Source organism: Halichoeres trimaculatus, unplaced genomic scaffold (assembly GCF_033239565.1).
Source record: "Halichoeres trimaculatus isolate MK-OKI-2021-1 unplaced genomic scaffold, fHalTri1.1 fHalTri1_scaffold_12, whole genome shotgun sequence".
NCBI lineage: Eukaryota > Metazoa > Chordata > Actinopteri > Labriformes > Labridae > Halichoeres > Halichoeres trimaculatus.
The window spans coordinates 18,144,010-18,163,925 of NW_027437190.1; the positions used below are offsets into that span (position 1 = coordinate 18,144,010).

Sequence of the window (19,916 nt, forward strand, 5' to 3'; positions counted from 1 at the left end):
AATGTTCAGATACAAGTTAACATTAACTTGCTGACATCAAAAACTTAGTCCGTGTAGAAGGAGATTAGTTACTAAACAAAATACTGAATCAAGATAAGCCAAAGTCACACTTCAGACAAGAAAGGTCAAAACAACACGATATGCATAGGCTTTACAAAAAATGTAGGGCTGAGCCTAAAAGAAAAGAGAAGGGCAAACTGCTATCAAAGTACCGGACATACAGAGTTGGAGTGCAGCAAACAGATAAAAAATATTAACAGGAAACGTGTTGCTTAAGCAGGCAGCAATGCACAGTGTCATTCAAAGGTCAAGTGTGAGTGTGAATCTATATGCTCTCAAAGAAAGTAACAATGTTTCAAAGTTAGTTTAGTCTTTTGTCAGATTAAAACACTTTGATGGCGGCTGCTTCGTGTCACGATCATCAGGGAAACAGTTCCGACGGAGTTATGTCCAACTTTTCTAAACATTCTGATTAAAGGTGCCTTCACCTTTGCGCATGCAGTGAAATGAAGGAGGAGGGAGAGATGTGCCAGAGCGCTTGTGCGTCTCCATCAGTACGGTCTTCGCATTCCATTAGCTGGAAAATTTGTTCAGTGATGTGGTGCAGACAAAACATAATGGTGTGGTGGTGGACTTCAGGAAGAACACAGTCCATCCTGCTCCCTTTACCCTGTGTGATTCCCAGGTTAACACTGTTGAGTCATGACCCAGGACCTCACCATAACCATTTGGTACACTGCTGCCATGGTTAAAGACAGGGGCAGGCTGCAGCACATCAATTGTTTGGGAGTGAAGGTGATTGGCTTCTACGTGCCATCTCACCCTAGACACATCAAACGTTTAAAGTAGGCTGTGGTCCATCAGGACCAAAACCCTCACACAGGGGAAACAGTTTCTTCCTGTCTACAGCTACTCTCATCAACAAGGCTTTTGACCCCCACTGATCGCCCAAGAGACACTTGCCATATACATGATACACTGATTTTGATGTTTTAACAATCAATCAATTAATGATTTGAAGCACTTACAGAACATGCGATTAACGTAACATTCAATAAGATGTCAAGACAATCTGAGTGTGAGGTGGAGAAATTTAGAGGAACTTTGCAGTTGGGTCAGAGAGTGACTCAGCGTGATCTGTGCCCTAAAAAGAGGAACTGTGGTGTTACCTGACACAGAAGAGGCAGGGAAATGAATCATCTACATCAACTAATAATCCAATCAAATGGTGTCAGCAAAGTTAGTAATGATCCAATCAAAGAGTTAACAAATAAGAACTCCACCAAATAAGGAAAACTCGATGGATTTTAGGTGGCTACAACAGTGACCTTCTCTATAAAACAGGAAAAAACCCCAAGTATTATGAGGATTCTGCAAGGACTCTTCCAACGGTCGTCTCAACAGCGACAGTTTGGACTTACCCTGCAGGTTGGACCTTAGCAATAAACTGCTTCCTTGACAGGAGTTTGTGTTAGAGAGCTTAGAAAGGAACACTTTCTGCAACTGAACAACTTTCAAGACAAAGCTAAAAAGAATTGAAGGTGATCTTACCACTTCTCCTTTTAAGTTGTAGATTACAGATTACTATCCAAGAATTAAACATCAAGGTTTTCCTAGTTCTCGCTGCGTCACAGAAGGCTGAGAGAACTTTCCACATGTCCAGGGACCTGCCTAAGACCAGGCTCCCTTGTGGTCTCAAAAGGTGGAATGCTGGCCAGCAGTCCCCTCCCTACTCCTCCAAATTAAAAGGACTGAAATAGGACTGATTTCTTACCACTTCTTGTATCATCTAAATGCTCATGAAATTGCAGTCAAACGTGAATACTGTTCTGCTTCTTTCATTAAGGTTTAAATGTTATTACATCTGTGTCCCAATTAATGTGCAAATATGTTTCCACAGGATGAATTTAGCAGTGGTCTTTGTGTTTCTCACTTCTCTGAGACTGGCAAGTGGCCAAAAGGGTAAGATAACTCTTTAAATGACTGAGTAAGAAATTCCCAGATCACAGAGAAAAAGTTTTCAAAGTCTTGCGTGACTAGGTAGATAATGATTTCTTGATGAATTCTTTATGTATACTCATGTTTGCCTTGCTGCACTCACTACAATATTTTAAATCTTATCTAGTTGCCAATATTGCAAGAGGTAGGAATGTGGCGCAGTCCTCCGTTGGATACGGAGGTGGTCCACAAAGGGCAGTTGATGGAAATCGTGCAAGCAACTGGAACCAGAGGTCCTGTACCCACACGAATAAGGATAGACGTCCATGGTGGAGACTAGACCTCGGAAAGAGGTACAAGATAAACACTGTCACCGTCACCAACAGAAGAGACTGCTGTGGCAACAGGCTTAATGGAGCTGAAATCCGCATTGGAGATCGTCTCGATGACAATGGCAATGCTAACACCAGGTAGAATATCACCATATTTATCTCCTTTGTAGGGTCTGATCTAGGGTTGGGAGTGAAACAGTGTGATAGCCTGATTATTTGGTTTAGCCATTTATAAACTGTTTTACACCATTGTAAGTGTTACATTGCCAGTTGAGAAAGTTTTCTAAATTACAGTGGAATTATCAGTGACTTAATTGAATGGCTGCTTGCTTCAGTAAACTATACTTAAATGAAAGTTGTTTTGAACCATTCCTCGATTATCTGCCTCTTTTCCCTAGATGCACAGTGATCTCTCACATCCCTTGGGGGCACACTCGAACCTTTCAGTGTAAAGGAATGGAAGGGCGCTTTGTGAACATTGTGATTCCAAACAGAAAAGAGTATTTGACTCTGTGTGAGGTGGAAGTGACTGGTGAACCTGCAGGAAACAATCCAAGACCAGGTGACTAAAATCCTGTACCCATTTATTGCCAACCACAGCAGGTTTTATCTGCAACAAAGTCTTTCATTTTCATCTGTCTGTTGCTTTTAATCAGTTGTCAATATTGCAAAAAGAGGGAAAGTGTCTCAGTCATCCATTGGATTTGGAGGTAGTCCACACAGGGCAGTTGATGGAAATCGTGCAAGTGACTGGCACCAGGGATCTTGTACCCACACAAATAATGATAGACGTCCATGGTGGAGACTAGACCTCGGAAAGAGGTACAAGATCACCACTGTCACCATCTACAACAGAAGAGATTGCTGCAGCAACAGGCTAAATGGAGCTGAAATCCGTATTGGAGATCGTCTTGATGACAATGGCAATGCTAATACCAGGTAGAATATCAAAACATTTATCTCCTTTTATAGCCTAATTGCATGATTGACTTAAAAATGAAATGATTTATGCCACTGTGGGGTTAAATTAGAAGTTAAAATAATTTTCGCAATCAAAGCATTTTTTTTTAAATTAAAGTAACTTAATTGAATGGCTGCTTGCTTCAGTAAACTGTACTTAAATGAAAGTTATTTTGAACCTTTTTTGTTTTGTTGTGTTTTAATCTGCCTCATTTCCGTAGATGTGCAGTGATCTCTTCCATCCCAGCCGGATACTCTCGAACCTTTCAGTGTAAAGGAATGGAAGGGCGCTTTGTGAACATTGTGATTCCAAACAGAAAAGAGTATTTGACTCTGTGTGAGGTGGAAGTGACTGGTGAACCTGCAGGAAACAATCCAAGACCAGGTGACTAAAATTCTGTACCCATTTATTGCCAACCACATCAGGTTTCATCTGTCTTTCATTTTCATCTGTCTGTTGTTTTTAATCAGTTGTCAATATTGCAAAAAGAGGGAAAGTGTCTCAGTCGTCCATTGGATTTGGAGGTAGTCCACACAGGGCAGTTGATGAAAATCGTGCAAGTGACTGGCACCAGGGATCCTGTACCCACACAAATAATGATAGACGTCCATGGTGGAGACTAGACCTCGGAAAGAGGTACAAGATCACCACTGTCACCATCTACAACAGAAGAGACTGCTGCAGCAACAGGCTAAATGGAGCTGAAATCCGTATTGGAGATCGTCTTGATGACAATGGCAATGCTAATACCAGGTAGAATATCAAAACATGTATCTCCTTTTATAGCCTAATTGCATGATTGACTTAAAAATGAAATGATTTATGCCACTGTTGGGGTTAAATAAGAAGTTTAAATAATTTTTGCAATTAAAGCCTTTTTTTTTTTTTAAATTAAAGTAACTTAATTGAATGGCTGCTTGCTTCAGTAAACTGTACTTAAATGAAAGTTATTTTGAACCTTTTTTGTTTTGTTTTGTTTTAATCTGCCTCATTTCCCTAGATGTGCAGTGATCTCTTCCATCCCAGCCGGATACTCTCGAACCTTTCAGTGTAAAGGAATGGAAGGGCGCTTTGTGAATGTTGTGATTCCAAACAGAAAAGAGTATTTGACTCTGTGTGAGGTGGAAGTGACTGGTGAACCTGCAGAAAACAATCCAAGACCAGGTGACAAAAACTTGTCCCCATTGAATGCTTTCTTTAAAAATAAATAAATAAATAAATAATAATAATAATAATAATAATAATAACAATAATAACAATAATAATAATAATAATAGTTATTATTATTATTATTATTATTATTATTATTATTATTATTATCATTATTATTATTATTATTATTATTATTATTATTATTAGGCTAATTTATGTGCATTTTTTAAAAACAGCATTTTATACAAAGTGCTTTGACATCATACAGGACACAACAAAGCACAGGGAACAAAGCATACATAGAATACAAAAACAAGATCCTAGCAAAAAGCACAAGCCATTGAACCCATAGGAACCCAGACAATTCAAGAACCGTGCAACATAAAATGAGACCATGAGGACTGAAACAAAGGCTTACAACCTTTTTATTTTAAGAAAAGAAAGAAGGCAATAAAAGGCAGTTAAAACAAAAGCAGGACAGCAAATATGAAAAGATGAAATTAGAGTGATGATAAAATAATAAATAATAATATTTAAGCGAAGATACATTAGAATAAGCAAAGGATAAAATAATTCAGGCCTCAAAGGATACAATTAAAGGGATTAAAAATGAAACAAAGGTGAGTTACAGATAAGATGAACTTTGAATAAAAGAACTTACTACATTAACATGTTAACATAACATAGGAGTAAATAAAAGAATGGATGGACTTGACGTTGTGGGAACTAAGAGATAAGAGAAAGTCTAAAAGACAGTCAAGCAAAATTAGACAAAGATAAAGATGAAAGACGGCATCACATTAAAGTCTGTCTGTAAAAGTGAGGTTTTAAAAGTAACTTAAAAGAAGTGACCCTCTCTTCACGTTTTATCTCTTCTGGCAGGTTGTTCCAAAGTCGAGGGGCTCTGATGGCAAGAGCTCTATCACCTTAAGTTTTGAGCCTTGACTTTGGAACAACCAGGAGACCTTCGCCAGAGAATCTGAGGCTGTGAGCCGGCTCATATTTAATCAGAAGCTCAGTAATGTAGCTCGGAGCAAGTCCCAATGGCACTTTAAAAGTAATCAGTATAATCTTACAATCAACTCTAAAACTCACAGGAAGCTAGTGTAGGGAGGCTAAAACTGGAGTGATGTGATGCCATCTACTAAAACCAGTTGAAGCCTAGCTGCTGCATTTTGGACTAGATGGAGGCTTGGAAGGGTTTTTTTAATTAAACAAGAGAGGAGAGAGAAGGGTAGTCCAGTCTTAAAAACATGAAGGCATTGATTATTTTTTAAAGATCTGGAAGGGTGTGTACTTGTTTAATTAACGTCATAAGGTTCTCTCAAACATAGTCTAATAATGACATTTATTTATTTGTTCAGTTGTCAATATTGCCAGAAGTGGAAAAGTGTCTCAGTCATCCATTGGATTTGGAGGTAGTCCACACAGAGCAGTTGATGGAAATCGTGCAAGTGACTGGCACCAGGGATCCTGTACCCACACAAATAAGGATAGACGTCCATGGTGGAGACTAGACCTCGGAAAGAGGTACAAGATCACCACTGTCACCATCTACAACAGAAGAGACTGCTGCAGCAACAGGCTTAATGGAGCTGAAATCCGTATTGGGGATCGTCTTGATGACAATGGCAATGCTAATACCAGGTAGAATGTCAAAATATTATCCCCTTTTATAGCCTGATTACTTGATTGACTTAAATATGAAATGATTTATGCCACTGTTGCGGTTAAATTACAAGTTTAAAAAGTTTTTGAATCAAAGTGGTTTTTTAAAAAAAATAAAAGTAACTTAATTGAATGACTGCTTGCTTCAATATACTGTACTAAAATAAAAGTTGTTTTACACTTTTTTTTTTCTGTTTTATCTGCCTCTTTTCCCTAGATGCACAGTGATCTCTTCCATCCCTGCTGGATATTCTCGAACCTTTCAGTGTAAAGGAATGGAAGGGCGCTTTGTGAACATTGTGATTCCAAACAGAAAAGAGTATTTGACTCTGTGTGAGGTGGAAGTGACTGGTGAACCTACAGAAAATAATCCAACAGCAGGTGACTTACAACCTTTACCCATTGATTGGCCAACAACATGAAGGTATAAATCAAACAAAATCGGACATTTACATTTGCCTTTTTCTTTGTCCAGTTGTCAATATTGCTAGAAGTGGAAAAGTGGCTCAGTCATCCATTGGATTTGGAGGCAGTCCACAAAGAGCAGTTGATGGAAATCGTGCAAGTGACTGGCACCAGGGATCCTGCACCCACACGAATAAGGATAGACGTCCATGGTGGAGACTTGACCTTGGAAAAAGGTACAAGATCGACGCCATCACCATCTACAACAGGAGAGACTGCTGCAGCAACAGACTGAACGGAGCTGAAATCCGTATTGGAGATCGTCTTGATGACCATGGCAATGCTAATCCCAGGTATAATATCACAATATCTATCTCCTTTGTAGGGTTTAATCTAGGGTTGGAGTGAAACAGTTTTACTACTGTCACTGATATAATATCCTGTCACTTAATGGATTTTGCAGTACTGTTATTATTAGGGTAAAGCATTGTTACTTGGGATGTCCTGATCATGTATTTTTTCCCCTACAGTCCGAGTCGTTTGATTTTGAGATTCTGCTGAAAACATAGGGAACATCAATTTAGGAAAACTCATTGAACAACAAGCTAGTCATGTTAGTTTTAACAAATTTATTGGCATCCAAAATGTTACAAGTTAATTGCTCACCCTTTTTAATCAAAATGTAAAAATGCATTTTTTTTCTGTAAATATATTTATTCCTCAGACCCAGTTTGCTCACCAGTATAGTGCACTTTAAGTTTGAAATGGGATAAGCTACTCTTCCAAAAACATTTTGGGCAAAGGCCTTTTTCAATCACAGTAGTAGACATTTTCTACCTTCTACGTAGAAGATGTACACTTATAACACAGAACACTTCCAGGATCATGTTTGAAATGACTTCCCTTATTTCATGTTGGAAAACTGTGATATAATACCGTTATTACCAGTGTTCCCCCTACCACTATATGGGGTGGGGGGGTCAAGTTAATATTATTTTCCATATAGCACCAGAGCACAGCGAGAGTGATTCTGAGTTAACTCTATCATAAACCTGGTTGTAACTGTTTTTTTTTTTTTTCAGTTTAACAGACTAAAAACCTTATGTGATTCATATAGTTGACATGACAGCATGTCATTTGTATGTTGTCGCATTTACATTTATCCGTGTGCTTTTTTGTGCATTGCAAAGTTACGCCCTGACACGTTCACTGATACACAAACACGTGGGTGCATTGACACACAGAGACAAGCAAATTCCCTATAGCAGACATAGAGCTAGGAAAACCACCAAAAGAAACATTTCCCAGTGCCTGCCCAGTAAGGATGCAACACTCCCTCTCCTACACTCCACTCTGAACCCCTCCAGCCTGCAACAACATTGCTGTCCCCCTAAGCTGTAAACCTGTGTAGGACACTGATCGCTATTTGAATAAATAAAAAAAGATAAAAAATTCACTTCATATGGCCAACGCCTCCACTGATCATTTAGTTAACTTATTGATGTTGAGTTTTGCAGCATGGGATGTGAACAAGTGATAGTTTAAAAAGTTTTCTTTATTACAGCAGGCTTATCAGAGACCAAATTGAATGGCTGCTTACTTTGGTGCACTGTACTAGGGTGCAAATCATTTTTACCTAACCCTTGCTTATCTGCCTCATTCTCTTAGATGCACAGTGATCTCTTCTATCCCAGCTGGGTACTCTCACACCTTTCAGTGTAAAGGAATGGAAGGGCGCTTTGTTAACATTGTGATTCCAAACAGAAAAGAGTATTTGACTCTGTGCGAGGTGGAAGTGACTGGTGAACCTACAGAAAACATCCCTACAGCAGGTGACTAGTACATGTACCTTTTGATCACCAACTACACCAGGTTCTTCTTCAAACATAGTCTAACGATGACATTTGTCTATTTATTTATTTATTTAATTTCTGTTCAGTTGTCAACATTGCAAGAGGTAGGACTGTGGCTCAGTCATCCATTGGATTTGGAGGTAGTCCACAAAGGGCAGTTGATGGAAATCGTGCAAGTGACTGGCACCAGGGATCCTGTACCCACACAAATAAAGACAGGCATCCATGGTGGAGACTAGACCTTGAGAAGAGGTACAAGATCAACACTATTACCATCTACAACAGGAGAGACTGCTGCAGTAACAGACTGAATGGAGCTGAAATTCGCATTGGAGATCGACTTGATGACCATGGCAATGCTAATCCCAGGTAATATCACAACATTAATCCCTTAATTAAAGTCTGATTATTCAATAAATCTTTAAATGACAAACAAACTTCATACCTTTGTAATTATAGAATTTGTTTTAGAAAAGGCTTTCTCAATTACTGCAGACATATCAGTGACTTTACTGAATGGCTGCTTGTTTTAGTGCGCCGTGATTAAGTGCAAATATTTGTTACGGAATTCTCGAGTATCTGCTCCTTTCCCTAGATGCACAGTGATCTCTTCCATCCCAGCTGGAAACTCTCAAACCTTTCAGTGTAAAGGAATGGAAGGGCGCTTTGTGAACATTGTGATTCCAACCAGAAATGAGTATTTGACTCTGTGTGAGGTGGAAGTGACTGGTGAACCTGTCGAAAACAATCCAACAGCAGGTAACTTAACCTGTACCATTGATCTGCCACTGAATCAGGTTCTTCCTCAAATAAATCTGACAATTACGTTTGCCCTTTTTTTTTTGTTTAGTTGTTAATATTGCAAAAGGTAGGAATGTGGTTCAGTCATCCATTGGATTTGGAGGTAGTCCACAAAGGGCAGTTGATGGAAATCGTGCAAGTGACTGGCTAAAGGGATCCTGTACCCACACAAATAATGATAAACGTCCATGGTGGAGACTTGACCTTGAGAAGAGGTACAAAATCAACACTGTCACCATCCACAACAGAAGAGACTGCTGCAGTAACAGACTGAATGGAGCTGAAATCCGTATTGGAGATCTTCTTGATGACAACGGCAATGCAAATCCCAGGTATAATATCACAACCTGAATCCCTAATTTTAAGTCTGATAATATATTTGGCAGCGTGTTGAACTGTTTAACATCAAAGGAAGTGTACAATTGCATTGGATAAAAAGATTTTTCGAAATGACAGCTAACTTTCAATAATTAAATTAAATTGCTGCTTGCTTCAGTGCAATGTGCGTAAGTGCAAATCATCGTTACGGAATTCTTGAGTATGTGCCACTTTCCCTAGATGCACAGTGATCTCTTCCATCCCAGCTGGGAACTCTCACACCTTTCAGTGTAAAGAAATGGAAGGGCGCTTCGTAAACATAGTGATTCCAAACAGAAAAGAGTATTTGACTCTGTGTGAGGTGGAAGTGACTGGTGAACCTGCAGAAAACATCTCAACAGCAGGTGACTGGAACCTGCTATCAATAATCACCAACATCATCAGGTTCTTCCTCAAGCAAATCTGACATTTACATTTGCATTTTTTTGTTTGATTGTTCAGTTGTCAACATTGCAAGAGGTAGGACCGTGGCTCAGTCATCCATTGGATTTGGAGGTAGTCCACAAAGGGCAGTTGATGGAAATCATGCAAGTGATTGGCACCAGGGATCCTGTACCCACACAAATAATGATAGACGTCCATGGTGGAGACTAGACCTTGAGAAGAGGTACAAGATCAACACTGTCACCATCACCAACAGAAGAGACTGCTGCAGCAACAGACTGAATGGCGCTGAAATCCGTATTGGAGATCGTCTTGATGACAATGGCAATGCTAATCCCAGGTATAATTTCAGAACATGAATCCCCAATTATAAGTCTTATTTGTTTGATCTTTTGTTGAGCTATTTTGCACCATCTAAAGAAATAAGTTAAATTATTACATTTATTTGAATTACATTAGGCTATTCAATGACTTCATTGAATTGCTGCTTGCTTGATGAACCATACTTAAGTTAAAACCATTTTACAGAATTCTTGATTATCTGCCCCGTTTGTTAGATGCACAGTGATCTCTTCCATCCCAGCTGGGAACTCTCAAACCTTTCAGTGTAAAGGAATGGAAGGGCGCTATGTGAACATTGTGATTCCAAACAGAAAAGAGTATTTGACTCTATGTGAGGTGGAAGTGACTGGTGAACCTGCAGGAAACAATCCAAGACAAGGTTACTATAAACCTGTATCTATTAAATAACCACCAACCTCAGGTTCTTGCTCAAAAAAATCTAAAAAGGCGCTTTAAAAATTTTTTTCTAGTTAATATTGCAAGAGGTGGGACCGTGGCCCAGTCCTCTATCTATGGAGGAGCTGGTCCACAAAGGGCAGTTGATGGAAATCGTGCAAGTGACTGGAACCAGGGATCCTGTACCCACACAAATAAGGATAGACGTCCATGGTGGAGACTAGACCTTGAGAAGAGGTACAAGATTAATACTGTCACCATCCACAACAGAAGAGACTGCTGCAGCAACAGACTGAATGGAGCTGAAATTCGCATTGGAGATCGACTTGATGACAATGGCAATGCTAATCCCAGGTATAATATTAGATCATGAATCCCTTATTTCAAGACTGATTATTTGTTTGATCTTTTGTTGAACTATTTTACACCACGTTAAGTTTGTAGTTGCATTATTGAGAAGTTTTCAAATTGCATTTTGCTTTTCAGTGACTTCATTGAATTGCTTCTTGCTTTATTTAAGTTTATTCAGACAACACTTGTTAACTGAGCGAGAAATAGCAACAGAACAACAAGGTAGTCTGAAAAGGAGCAGCCTGAAGTGGAAGCTTATTTTATCCACCCCCAACACAAGTTATACAGTTTTTAAACCATATAGATGGCTCCCAGTCCATACATCACAGCTTTAACAGAAACTACCAATTCTTTTTTTTAAACCGATATGCATCACAATGCTTTAATACAAGACACAAAACAAAATATACTGCATGCAAAGACTTTTCAACATTTTATTTTATTTTTTTAACAGTCATCGGTCATTCTCAACATAGGAATTTAAAATGTTTTGCTTAGTTTTCTCTTTGAATTGAATTAATGATAAACAGTATTTTTGCTCTGGGTCCAACTTGTTCCAAATATTAACCCCAGCAACAGAAATACAGTGCTGTCTTATGTTTGTTCTTACAATCTGATTTTTAAATATTTCTCCTCCTCGGAAATTAAAAACCATATCTCTCTTTTGTAACAATCCCTGGATATGAACAGGTGACTTATTGTTCTTTATGTTATACATAAACTGGGCTGTTTCAAAGACAACCAAGTCCCTACATTTTAAAGCTTTCAATTTGATAAAAAGTTTATGTGTTCCCAGTGGGTCACTTTTTTTTTTTACATTCTAATTGCTCTGTTTTGGATCACACAAATCGGATCAAGATTAGTTTTATACATATTCCTCCACACCTCTACACCATAGGTCATATAAGGGAAAACTAGGGAACAATACAAAACATATACGTATTTTTTCTTTCAGGAACTCTTTGACTTTAGAAATTATTCCTGGTGCTTTGCATATCTATTCCTAGTGATTTGAATAACTTTGCTTTAATATGGTTTATGTGCTTCATGAACTGTTCTTAAGTGAATAACATTTGATGTATTTCTTAATTTTCTGCCCCTTTGTTAGATGCACAGTGATCTCTTCCATCCCAGCTGGAAACTCTCAAACCTTTCAGTGTAAAGGAATGGAAGGGCGCTATATGAACATAGTGATTCCAAACAGAAAAGAGTATTTGACTCTGTGTGAGGTGGAAGTGACTGGTGAACCTGCAGAAAACATTCCTGCTGCAGGTGACTTGTACATGTACCCGCTGATTGCCAATTGCACCAGGTTCTTCTTCAAACAAAGTCTAAAAATGACATTTGTCTATTTTTTTTAAATTTAATTTAATTTTTTTTTTGTTCAGTTGTCAACATTGCAAGAGGTAGGACTGTGGCTCAGTCATCTATCGGATTTGGAGGTGATCCACAAAGGGCAGTTGATGGAAATCGTGCAAGTGACTGGCACCAGGGATCCTGTACCCACACAAATAAAGACAGACATCCATGGTGGAGACTAGACCTTGAGAAGAGATACAAGATCAACACTATTACCATCTACAACAGGAGAGATTGCTGCAGCAACAGGCTAAATGGAGCTGAAATCCGCATTGGAGATCGACTTGATGACCATGGCAATGCTAATCCCAGGTATAATATCACAACATTAATCCCTTAATTAAAGTCTGATTATTCAATAAACCTTAAAATGACAAACAAACTTCATACCTTTGTAATTATAGAATTTGCTTTAGAAAAGGCTTTATCAATCACTGCGGACATGTCAGTGACTTTACTGAATGGCTGCTTGTTTAAGTGCTCCGTGATTAAGCGCAAATCATTGTTACTGAATTCTCGAGTATCTGCTCCTTTCCCTAGATGCACAGTGATCTCTTCCATCCCAGCAGGAAGCTCTCGAACCTTTCAGTGTAAAGGAATGGAAGGGCGCTTTGTGAACATTGTGATTCCAACCAGAAATGAGTATTTGACTCTGTGTGAGGTGGAAGTGACTGGTGAACCTGTCGAAAACAATCCAACAGCAGGTAACTTTACCTGTACCATTGATCTGACACTGAATCAGGTTTTTCCTCAAATAAATCTGACATTTACATTTGCCTTTTTTTGGTTTAGTTGTTAACATTGCAAGAGGTAGGACTGTGGCTCAGTCATCCATTGGATTTGGAGGTAGTCCACAAAGGGCAGTTGATGGAAATCGTGCAAGTGACTGGCTAAAGGGATCCTGTACCCACACAAATAATGATAAACGTCCATGGTGGAGACTAGACCTTGAGAAGAGGTACAAGATCAACACTGTCACCATCACCAACAGAAGAGACTGCTGCAGCAACAGGCTTAATGGAGCTGAAATTCGCATTGGAGATAGTCTTGATGACAATGGCAATGCTAATCCCAGGTATAATATCACAACCTGAATCCCTAATTTCAATTTTGATTTATTGTTTGATCTTTTGTTGAGCTATTTTACATTATGAAAAGTGAAAAGTTAAATTGTTAAAATGTTCAATAAATTACAACAGGCCTTTCAATGACTACACTGAATTGCTGCTTGCTTCATGAGCTAACTTAAGTGCAAACCTTTTTAGATATTTCTTAATTATCTCCCTCTTTTGTTAGATGCACAGTGATCTCTTCCATCCCAGCTGGAAACTCTCAAACCTTTCAGTGTAAAGGAATGGAAGGGCGCTATGTGAACATTGTGATTCCAAACAGAAAAGAGTATTTGACTCTATGTGAGGTGGAAGTGACCAGTGAACCTGCAAAAAAAATTCCAAGACCAGGTGACTAGAAACCTGTATCTATTGATTAGCCACTACATCATCAGGTTCTTACTCAAATAAATCTAAAAAGTCATTTTTTAAACCTTTTTTCAGTTGTTAATATTGCAAGGGGAAGGACGGTGGCCCAGTCCTCCATATACAGTGGAGCTGGCCCACAAAGGGCAATTGATGGAAATCGTGCAAGTGACTGGAGCCAGGGATCCTGCACCCACACAAATAAGGACAAACGTCCATGGTGGAGACTAGACCTTGAGAAGAGGTACAAGATCAGCACTGTCACCATCACCAACAGAAGAGACTGCTGCTGCAACAGACTGAATGGAGCTGAAATCCGTATTGGAGATCGTCTTGATGACAATGGCAATGCCAATCCCAGGTATATTATCACAACATGAATCTCCAATTTCAAGTCTGATTTTTCTAAATTACAACAAGTTTTTTAATGACTAAATTGAATATCCGCTTGCTTCAGTGCACTGTACTTTAGTGCAAAACATTGTTACAGAATTCTTGAGTATGTGCCCCTTTCCCTAGATGTGCTGTGATCTCTTCCATCCCAGCTGGAAACTCTCAAACCTTTCAATGTAAAGGAATGAAAGGGCGCTATGTGAGCATTGTGATCCCAAACAGAAATGAGTATTTGACTCTGTGCGAGGTGGAAGTGAGTGGTGAACCTGCAGGTAACATTCTGTTAGTAGGTGACTCGAACCTGTACCTACAAATTGACACATCAGGCAACATCAGATTCTTCTTGGAACAATGTCTTACAACTACATGCATTCCTCCCTTCCTCCACCACCCACCCCCACCCCCCAGATTCCAATATTGCAAGAGGTGGAAAAGTGGCTCAGTCCTCCATATATGGTGGAGCTGGCCCACAAAGGGCAGTTGATGGAAATCATGCAAGTAACTGGAGCCAGGGATCCTGTACCCACACAGATCTAGATATGAGTCCATGGTGGAGACTTGACCTTGACAGGAGGTTCAAGATTTACACTGTCACCATCACCAACAGAGGAGACTGCTGTAGCAACAGGCTTAATGGAGCTGAAATCCATATTGGAGATCGACTTGATGACAATGGCAATGCTAATCCCAGGTAGGGAGATGCATTATTCGATCCTTTACATGGTCCGATGTTGTTCGATGATCCATGTTCGAGGTTTACAGTGATACATTTACTATAGACCAGATTCAGCACCTTTGTAGCAGCTATCAGTTTCCTAAATTCAACCACCTGTGGAACCAATGCCTTGCATTTTTGGTGTTACATGTCTAGCAATGACAATTTTCTCCTTTTTCTTCAGGTGCACTGTGATCACTGCAATCCAAGCCGGGGATTCTCAGACCTTTGTGTGTAATGGAATGGAAGGCCGCTTTATCAATATTGTGATTCCAAACAAGAAGCAGTACCTGACTTTATGTGAAGTGGAAGTGAGTGGGGATGAAATACTGGAAGAAACTGATGTGTTGGAATGCAACTGACACAACTGTTGCTACCTAAGTCAGTACCTTTGTCACATTGTGCCTAATCAAAAAAAGACCATATTGTAGTGAAAATATATGTTTTTATTCAGAAAGTAGGCACATACGTTTCACATACAATAAGTTGAAGACCTCTTGATAAAAATGTAATGATAAACGTTATCAACTCGAAAAGAGTGAAAATGACTAGTACATTGATTGACACAAGCTTATCTATCATCTATCGATCTATCATAAAATCATGCCTTTTTCATGCCTGATTCAGGTCTTATTCATGCCTTTTTCTTCAAAAACTATGTCTTCATGTACTTGAGATGAGTCTTAACACATAGGTTCCATTGCATTTCTGACTGTTTTTCTTTTTATTATTTTTTTGCTTATGAAGAGTCCTTGTGATTTTGTTGGGAAAGAGTATTTCAGTATAATCATCTGAATGTTCTGATACTTCTAATAAAGCTAATTCTGGTGCAGTGAGAAGCACTGTGTGTGATTTTTAAAAAGGTTTAAAGTGACAATGTTCAAAGTTGATCATGGGTGGCAATAGATGTATAAGCTAACAGTTTGGTTATTTGCTACTTCCTACGTAATATGGATGTTAAACAGAGAGGACTCCAATGTAACTGCAGCCTGGAACACATATTGCAGTGAAATGAAATCTCTTAAAGGTCCAATATAATGCTCCTTTTCTGCAGTTTAATATGGATCATTGATGTCATCATGAAATGGTACTAACATGTTTTGGTTCAAAAAGCCAATAAATCAAGCACAGCAGCATTGTTTCCAGTCTCTCATAGCCCCTCTGTTCAGAACAGTCTGATTTGCCCCTAAATTCCACTGCTCGCGCTGTGCAGCGTCCCGTTGCGCCGTGCCCTTGCGAAGCACTTAGATTCCATTGTAATCTATTAGGCAAATTCCACTGCAAGCGCTGCTGAAGCGTATTTTTCGTGCCCAGGCACAAGCAATACGCTTCAGGTCTATTTTCTGCGTGGCCACATCCAAACCTCGTAAATTCACTGTCGATAAGAAAGCACTGGACAGGAAGTCACTGTGTGAAGTACCCAGAAGATTCCAACTAAAACACAATGCATCTCTCAAACGTGAATTTCCCCCATATGTTATAAATGCATCACATCTGGAGGCACGTGCATCAGGTAAACAGTCGGTCAGAGGGTCCCATACACAACACCAAGGCATGGATGAAGAGAAGCTGATCTTGGATGTGGAGAAGTTCAACATTCTGTATGATCCCAAACATCCTTTTTATAAGGATACAGGCAGAAAAGACAAGGTGTGGACTGAAATATCAAAAGTTATGGGAGTGGATGGTGACAGTGTGATATTGCTATTCATACGGGAGCCTGTGACTCTCCAAGGACCAGCCCCCCCCCCCCCCGTACTGAGCAGCGCAGCGCGCTGTTTCCAGTAAGGTTTGACAATCGGAGCAAGACCACTGCGGTGGAATTTAGGGGTTAGTGGGTGTGACCTTCATATGTAAATGAGCCACTGCTGATACCCCCCCGCCCTTCCACATCACTGAGAGCGGCGCCACATCCATGACTACTGAGCTCCGAGTGCACAGTGTTTAGAAAACAGCGAAGCTCATTTACCACAACATCACAGGCTAAAACAACAGGCTGACCGCAGCTAAAGTTAGCATCCCGAAGCTAACACGGAGACAGGGGACACTGAGGAAAAGCTCTTACATCTGCTCCAGAGCACACAGCATTTAAAATACTCACATTTTCAGGGTCAGAGGTTTGTTGGCGGATAGTTGGTAATGCGCCTGGATTCAGGACCAGTCTCTGCGCTAGCCCTCTGTTGTACTGTCCAAAAAAGGAAAAGCAGTCGGCTGTAAAGTGACTAGCACACAAGCGCACGTTTTTACTGAGTGTAGCTGGCACATTTCCTTGATAAATGAACTCTTGCTACTCAGTCTTGTCTTCTTCAGAGATGGGAAGCTTGTGCGTGGAACTATGTGGCTGTTTAAAAACAGAGCAGTGATGGCCCTTCAACTTCAGCATTCTCCTCCCCTCCAGCAGCAGGGTGGGGAGTGGGTTGGGAGGGTGGGCGGGGGTTTCTGCTCTGGACCAATCAGGTCAGACTTCCTCCTGATTGGTCAAAAAAGGGAATTGCTGATGTCGGCAAATCCAAACAGCTCGATTTAGGTCAGGATTTTACATTCACAAGCACTACTAAGTACAGGATTTGTCATTAAAAATCACATTTTGTGGGCTGGGAGGAAACCCAAAGACCCACAAATTTCACTAAAACACTTAATAAAGTGATTTTTGCATAATATGGGACCTTTAAGATTATAATTTTTTATTTGTTTTTCATTTTACTTAGGTGATCAATCAAAATGAAAATTACAAAGAGAACACATTCAACTGAACTAAAAAACACAGGGGCACATCATTCTAAAGAAATAAAAATGTTACTATTGGTAAAAAAAAACAACAACAGGACTTCAAAACAGAATTGTATGAGAAGAAGTCAATGTTTCCCCTACCATTATAGGATTTGCAATTTTCATGCAATAGGCCCTCTTAAAAAGTCTGTTAAATATTTTTGTTGAATTTAATTTTGTTTTATATTTACTCTGATGCCAGTAATAAAATGAAGTGTGATATCGTTTATAGTAAAATCATGAAAGGTTTAGTAAAAAAGTAAAACCTGAGCAATAGAAGAGACCTCTAGTCTCAATAACTTGGGATGCACCTTTTGACAGACTGTTTCTTGCATTCATACTACTGAAACACTCAGATTAATGGTATATTCTACACCTTTCTACAGCCCTTACTGCATATCATTGAAAATTCTTTTTAGGAAAAGTGTGATCTATTACTTTAGGCTTCAACCTCTAACAAATCACAACCTTTTCATTGCACATGCTCAATGTCCAACGAGGACATTAAGTCATTACCAATCCATTAAGTAATTGCAACCATCTCTTGTGACGGCTCTTATGCCCTCTGCTGCCAGTACTTGCCCTCTCTATGTTGCATCTCCTCTCCAGAGACAGTCCAACCATCCATTGTCTTTTCAGATGACCATGACGGAGCAGGGGTGCCTTGGTTAATCCTTAGTCTGACATGCATTGAAGAACGTAAACTTAACCATTATGTTTGACTTGTGTTTGAAAAATAATCCATTAGCTTGTTTGCCTTTTTTCTTGGATGAACTCTTATTGAAAAGAAGAAACAAAGAGGCAAAACTCTCTGCTCCTCCAAGAGTCTCTGAAACTGATGAGTTGGGTATTTTTGTCTCTCATGCAAAAAGAACATTTGTGACAAGCAGTGAGTCTTCCCACAGCTTTAATTTGTAAATATATGCAACCTTAAGGGCATAAATGTTTTTATAATTCAGTACATGTATCAGCATTTGATTGCTATAACCTTCCATCACACAGATGTTTTTTGTTTTTAATCCACTGAGTTAGAGAAAGAAGTATCAGGGGACATCTCCACTGACCGTTAGAGCATTGTGCTTCACATAGCATTGAATCACTGCACTGGGAGAGTAGACATCAACCAAAGACAGCTTTTCTGAGTAAACGTGTCTACGGAAAATATGACCATGGAAAGGTAGGAAACCACTGTGATGGGTAGTTCACAAAGCTGCAGTGGGGCTTCTTCAGGACAGTTAAAGAGGGATAAACAAGAGAAGATTCAAATGAGAGGCTGTGGCTTGGTGGAAGAGTGGTGATCACTCAGTTTGGAAGGCAGGGGGTTTGATCCCTACTCCTGCTGTCGCATGCATTGAGCAAGACACTAAACCCTGGGTTGCTCCTACTTTTTTTCATTGGTGTGTGTATGTGAGATTGACTCGTACTGATGGTGCCTTACTATGGGTGAATGTGGTGCGGATGGGTGAATGAGACTAGAGCTAATATTGCCATTAGGTATGGGTACCAGATTAGGCACTTTTAAAGGTACCAACCGAACTCTGTCAAAAGTACCGGGGACTGATTCATGTAAAATCAATAAGTACCGTGTTTAGGTACCCAAATGCATCCTTGTGACTGTGAGGGAGTGGAAGAGTAGTTAATTTTCATACTGAACATGAACGCAGCATTGCAAGGTTATATATTGAAGAATAAATATGTTACACTGAAATATATATCTCTATATATAATTATTGAACAAATGTATATTTTTTTCCACACAAACAAAACAAAAAAAAAAAACTGAAATTTGGTACAATTGAAAACATATACCGATTGCCAAGTTCCGGGTATTAGTACCATATTGTCTCAAATGTGAAAGGTACCCATCCCTAATTGCCATCAACTTTTTTTTGTTTTATTGACATCACTTAATCGTTCTTGTCTTCAGTTAGAGTTACAGACATGATAGTAAATATTTTGCAGTTTGAGACTCACTAAAAGTGTTTCCCAGAGAGACAATCAATACCAGGAGAGCCTAAAAAGTGTATTTAAGGGGCATTGTACTGTTATTTATTTATTTTTTAGTTGAATTTGACAATTTACTAAACTAAACTCTCTCTACCTCTCTGCATTGGTGAAATATCAGATAAACTACTTTGTGAGGAATATCCTGCCACAAAATACTGCTAAAAAAAAAAAAAAACCCTGATTGTTACACATAATCATCCATTACAATGTTAACTGAACGCATCATCATATCTGTAA

General features: G+C 39.3%; 2 protein-coding genes across 2 annotated transcripts; both read left to right on the forward strand.

Annotated features, from left to right (window-relative positions):
• The first annotated feature begins 702 nt into the window (after positions 1 to 702).
• Positions 703 to 8,296, forward strand: LOC141800602 (uncharacterized). Its single transcript, XM_074683265.1, has 14 exons — positions 703 to 845; positions 1,901 to 1,962; positions 2,126 to 2,408; positions 2,669 to 2,832; positions 2,927 to 3,209; positions 3,452 to 3,615; positions 3,702 to 3,984; positions 4,232 to 4,365; positions 4,591 to 4,594; positions 5,341 to 5,370; positions 5,764 to 6,030; positions 6,269 to 6,432; positions 6,527 to 6,809; positions 8,125 to 8,296. Exons 1-14 carry the CDS (start codon positions 703 to 705, stop codon positions 8,294 to 8,296), a joined length of 2,436 nt encoding a protein of 811 aa, XP_074539366.1.
• Positions 8,297 to 8,962: 666 nt separating this feature from the next.
• On the forward strand, positions 8,963 to 15,265 carry LOC141800603 (uncharacterized). The gene is made up of 15 exons (XM_074683266.1): positions 8,963 to 9,068; positions 9,160 to 9,442; positions 9,669 to 9,832; positions 9,948 to 10,212; positions 10,430 to 10,593; positions 10,685 to 10,964; positions 12,070 to 12,233; positions 12,350 to 12,632; positions 12,861 to 13,024; positions 13,113 to 13,395; positions 13,617 to 13,750; positions 13,874 to 14,156; positions 14,315 to 14,460; positions 14,597 to 14,879; positions 15,088 to 15,265. Exons 1-15 carry the CDS (start codon positions 8,963 to 8,965, stop codon positions 15,263 to 15,265), a joined length of 3,180 nt encoding a protein of 1,059 aa, XP_074539367.1.
• Positions 15,266 to 19,916: the final 4,651 nt, after the last annotated feature.

What these genes read in the sequence shown, in the direction of transcription:
- LOC141800602 (XM_074683265.1), top strand. Translation starts at nt 703, where the DNA reads ATGACCCAGGACCTCACCATAACCATTTGGTACACTGCTGCCATGGTT. An exon ending in AGGAAACAATCCAAGACCAG is followed by an intron (nt 2,833 to 2,926) that starts GTGACTAAAATC and finishes GCTTTTAATCAG; the next exon opens with TTGTCAATATTGCAAAAAGA. An exon ending in AATGGCAATGCTAATACCAG is followed by an intron (nt 6,031 to 6,268) that starts GTAGAATGTCAA and finishes TCTTTTCCCTAG; the next exon opens with ATGCACAGTGATCTCTTCCA.
- LOC141800603 (XM_074683266.1), top strand. Translation starts at nt 8,963, where the DNA reads ATGGAAGGGCGCTTTGTGAACATTGTGATTCCAACCAGAAATGAGTAT. An exon ending in CGAAAACAATCCAACAGCAG is followed by an intron (nt 9,069 to 9,159) that starts GTAACTTAACCT and finishes TTTTTTGTTTAG; the next exon opens with TTGTTAATATTGCAAAAGGT. An exon ending in AGAAAACATTCCTGCTGCAG is followed by an intron (nt 12,234 to 12,349) that starts GTGACTTGTACA and finishes TTTTTTGTTCAG; the next exon opens with TTGTCAACATTGCAAGAGGT.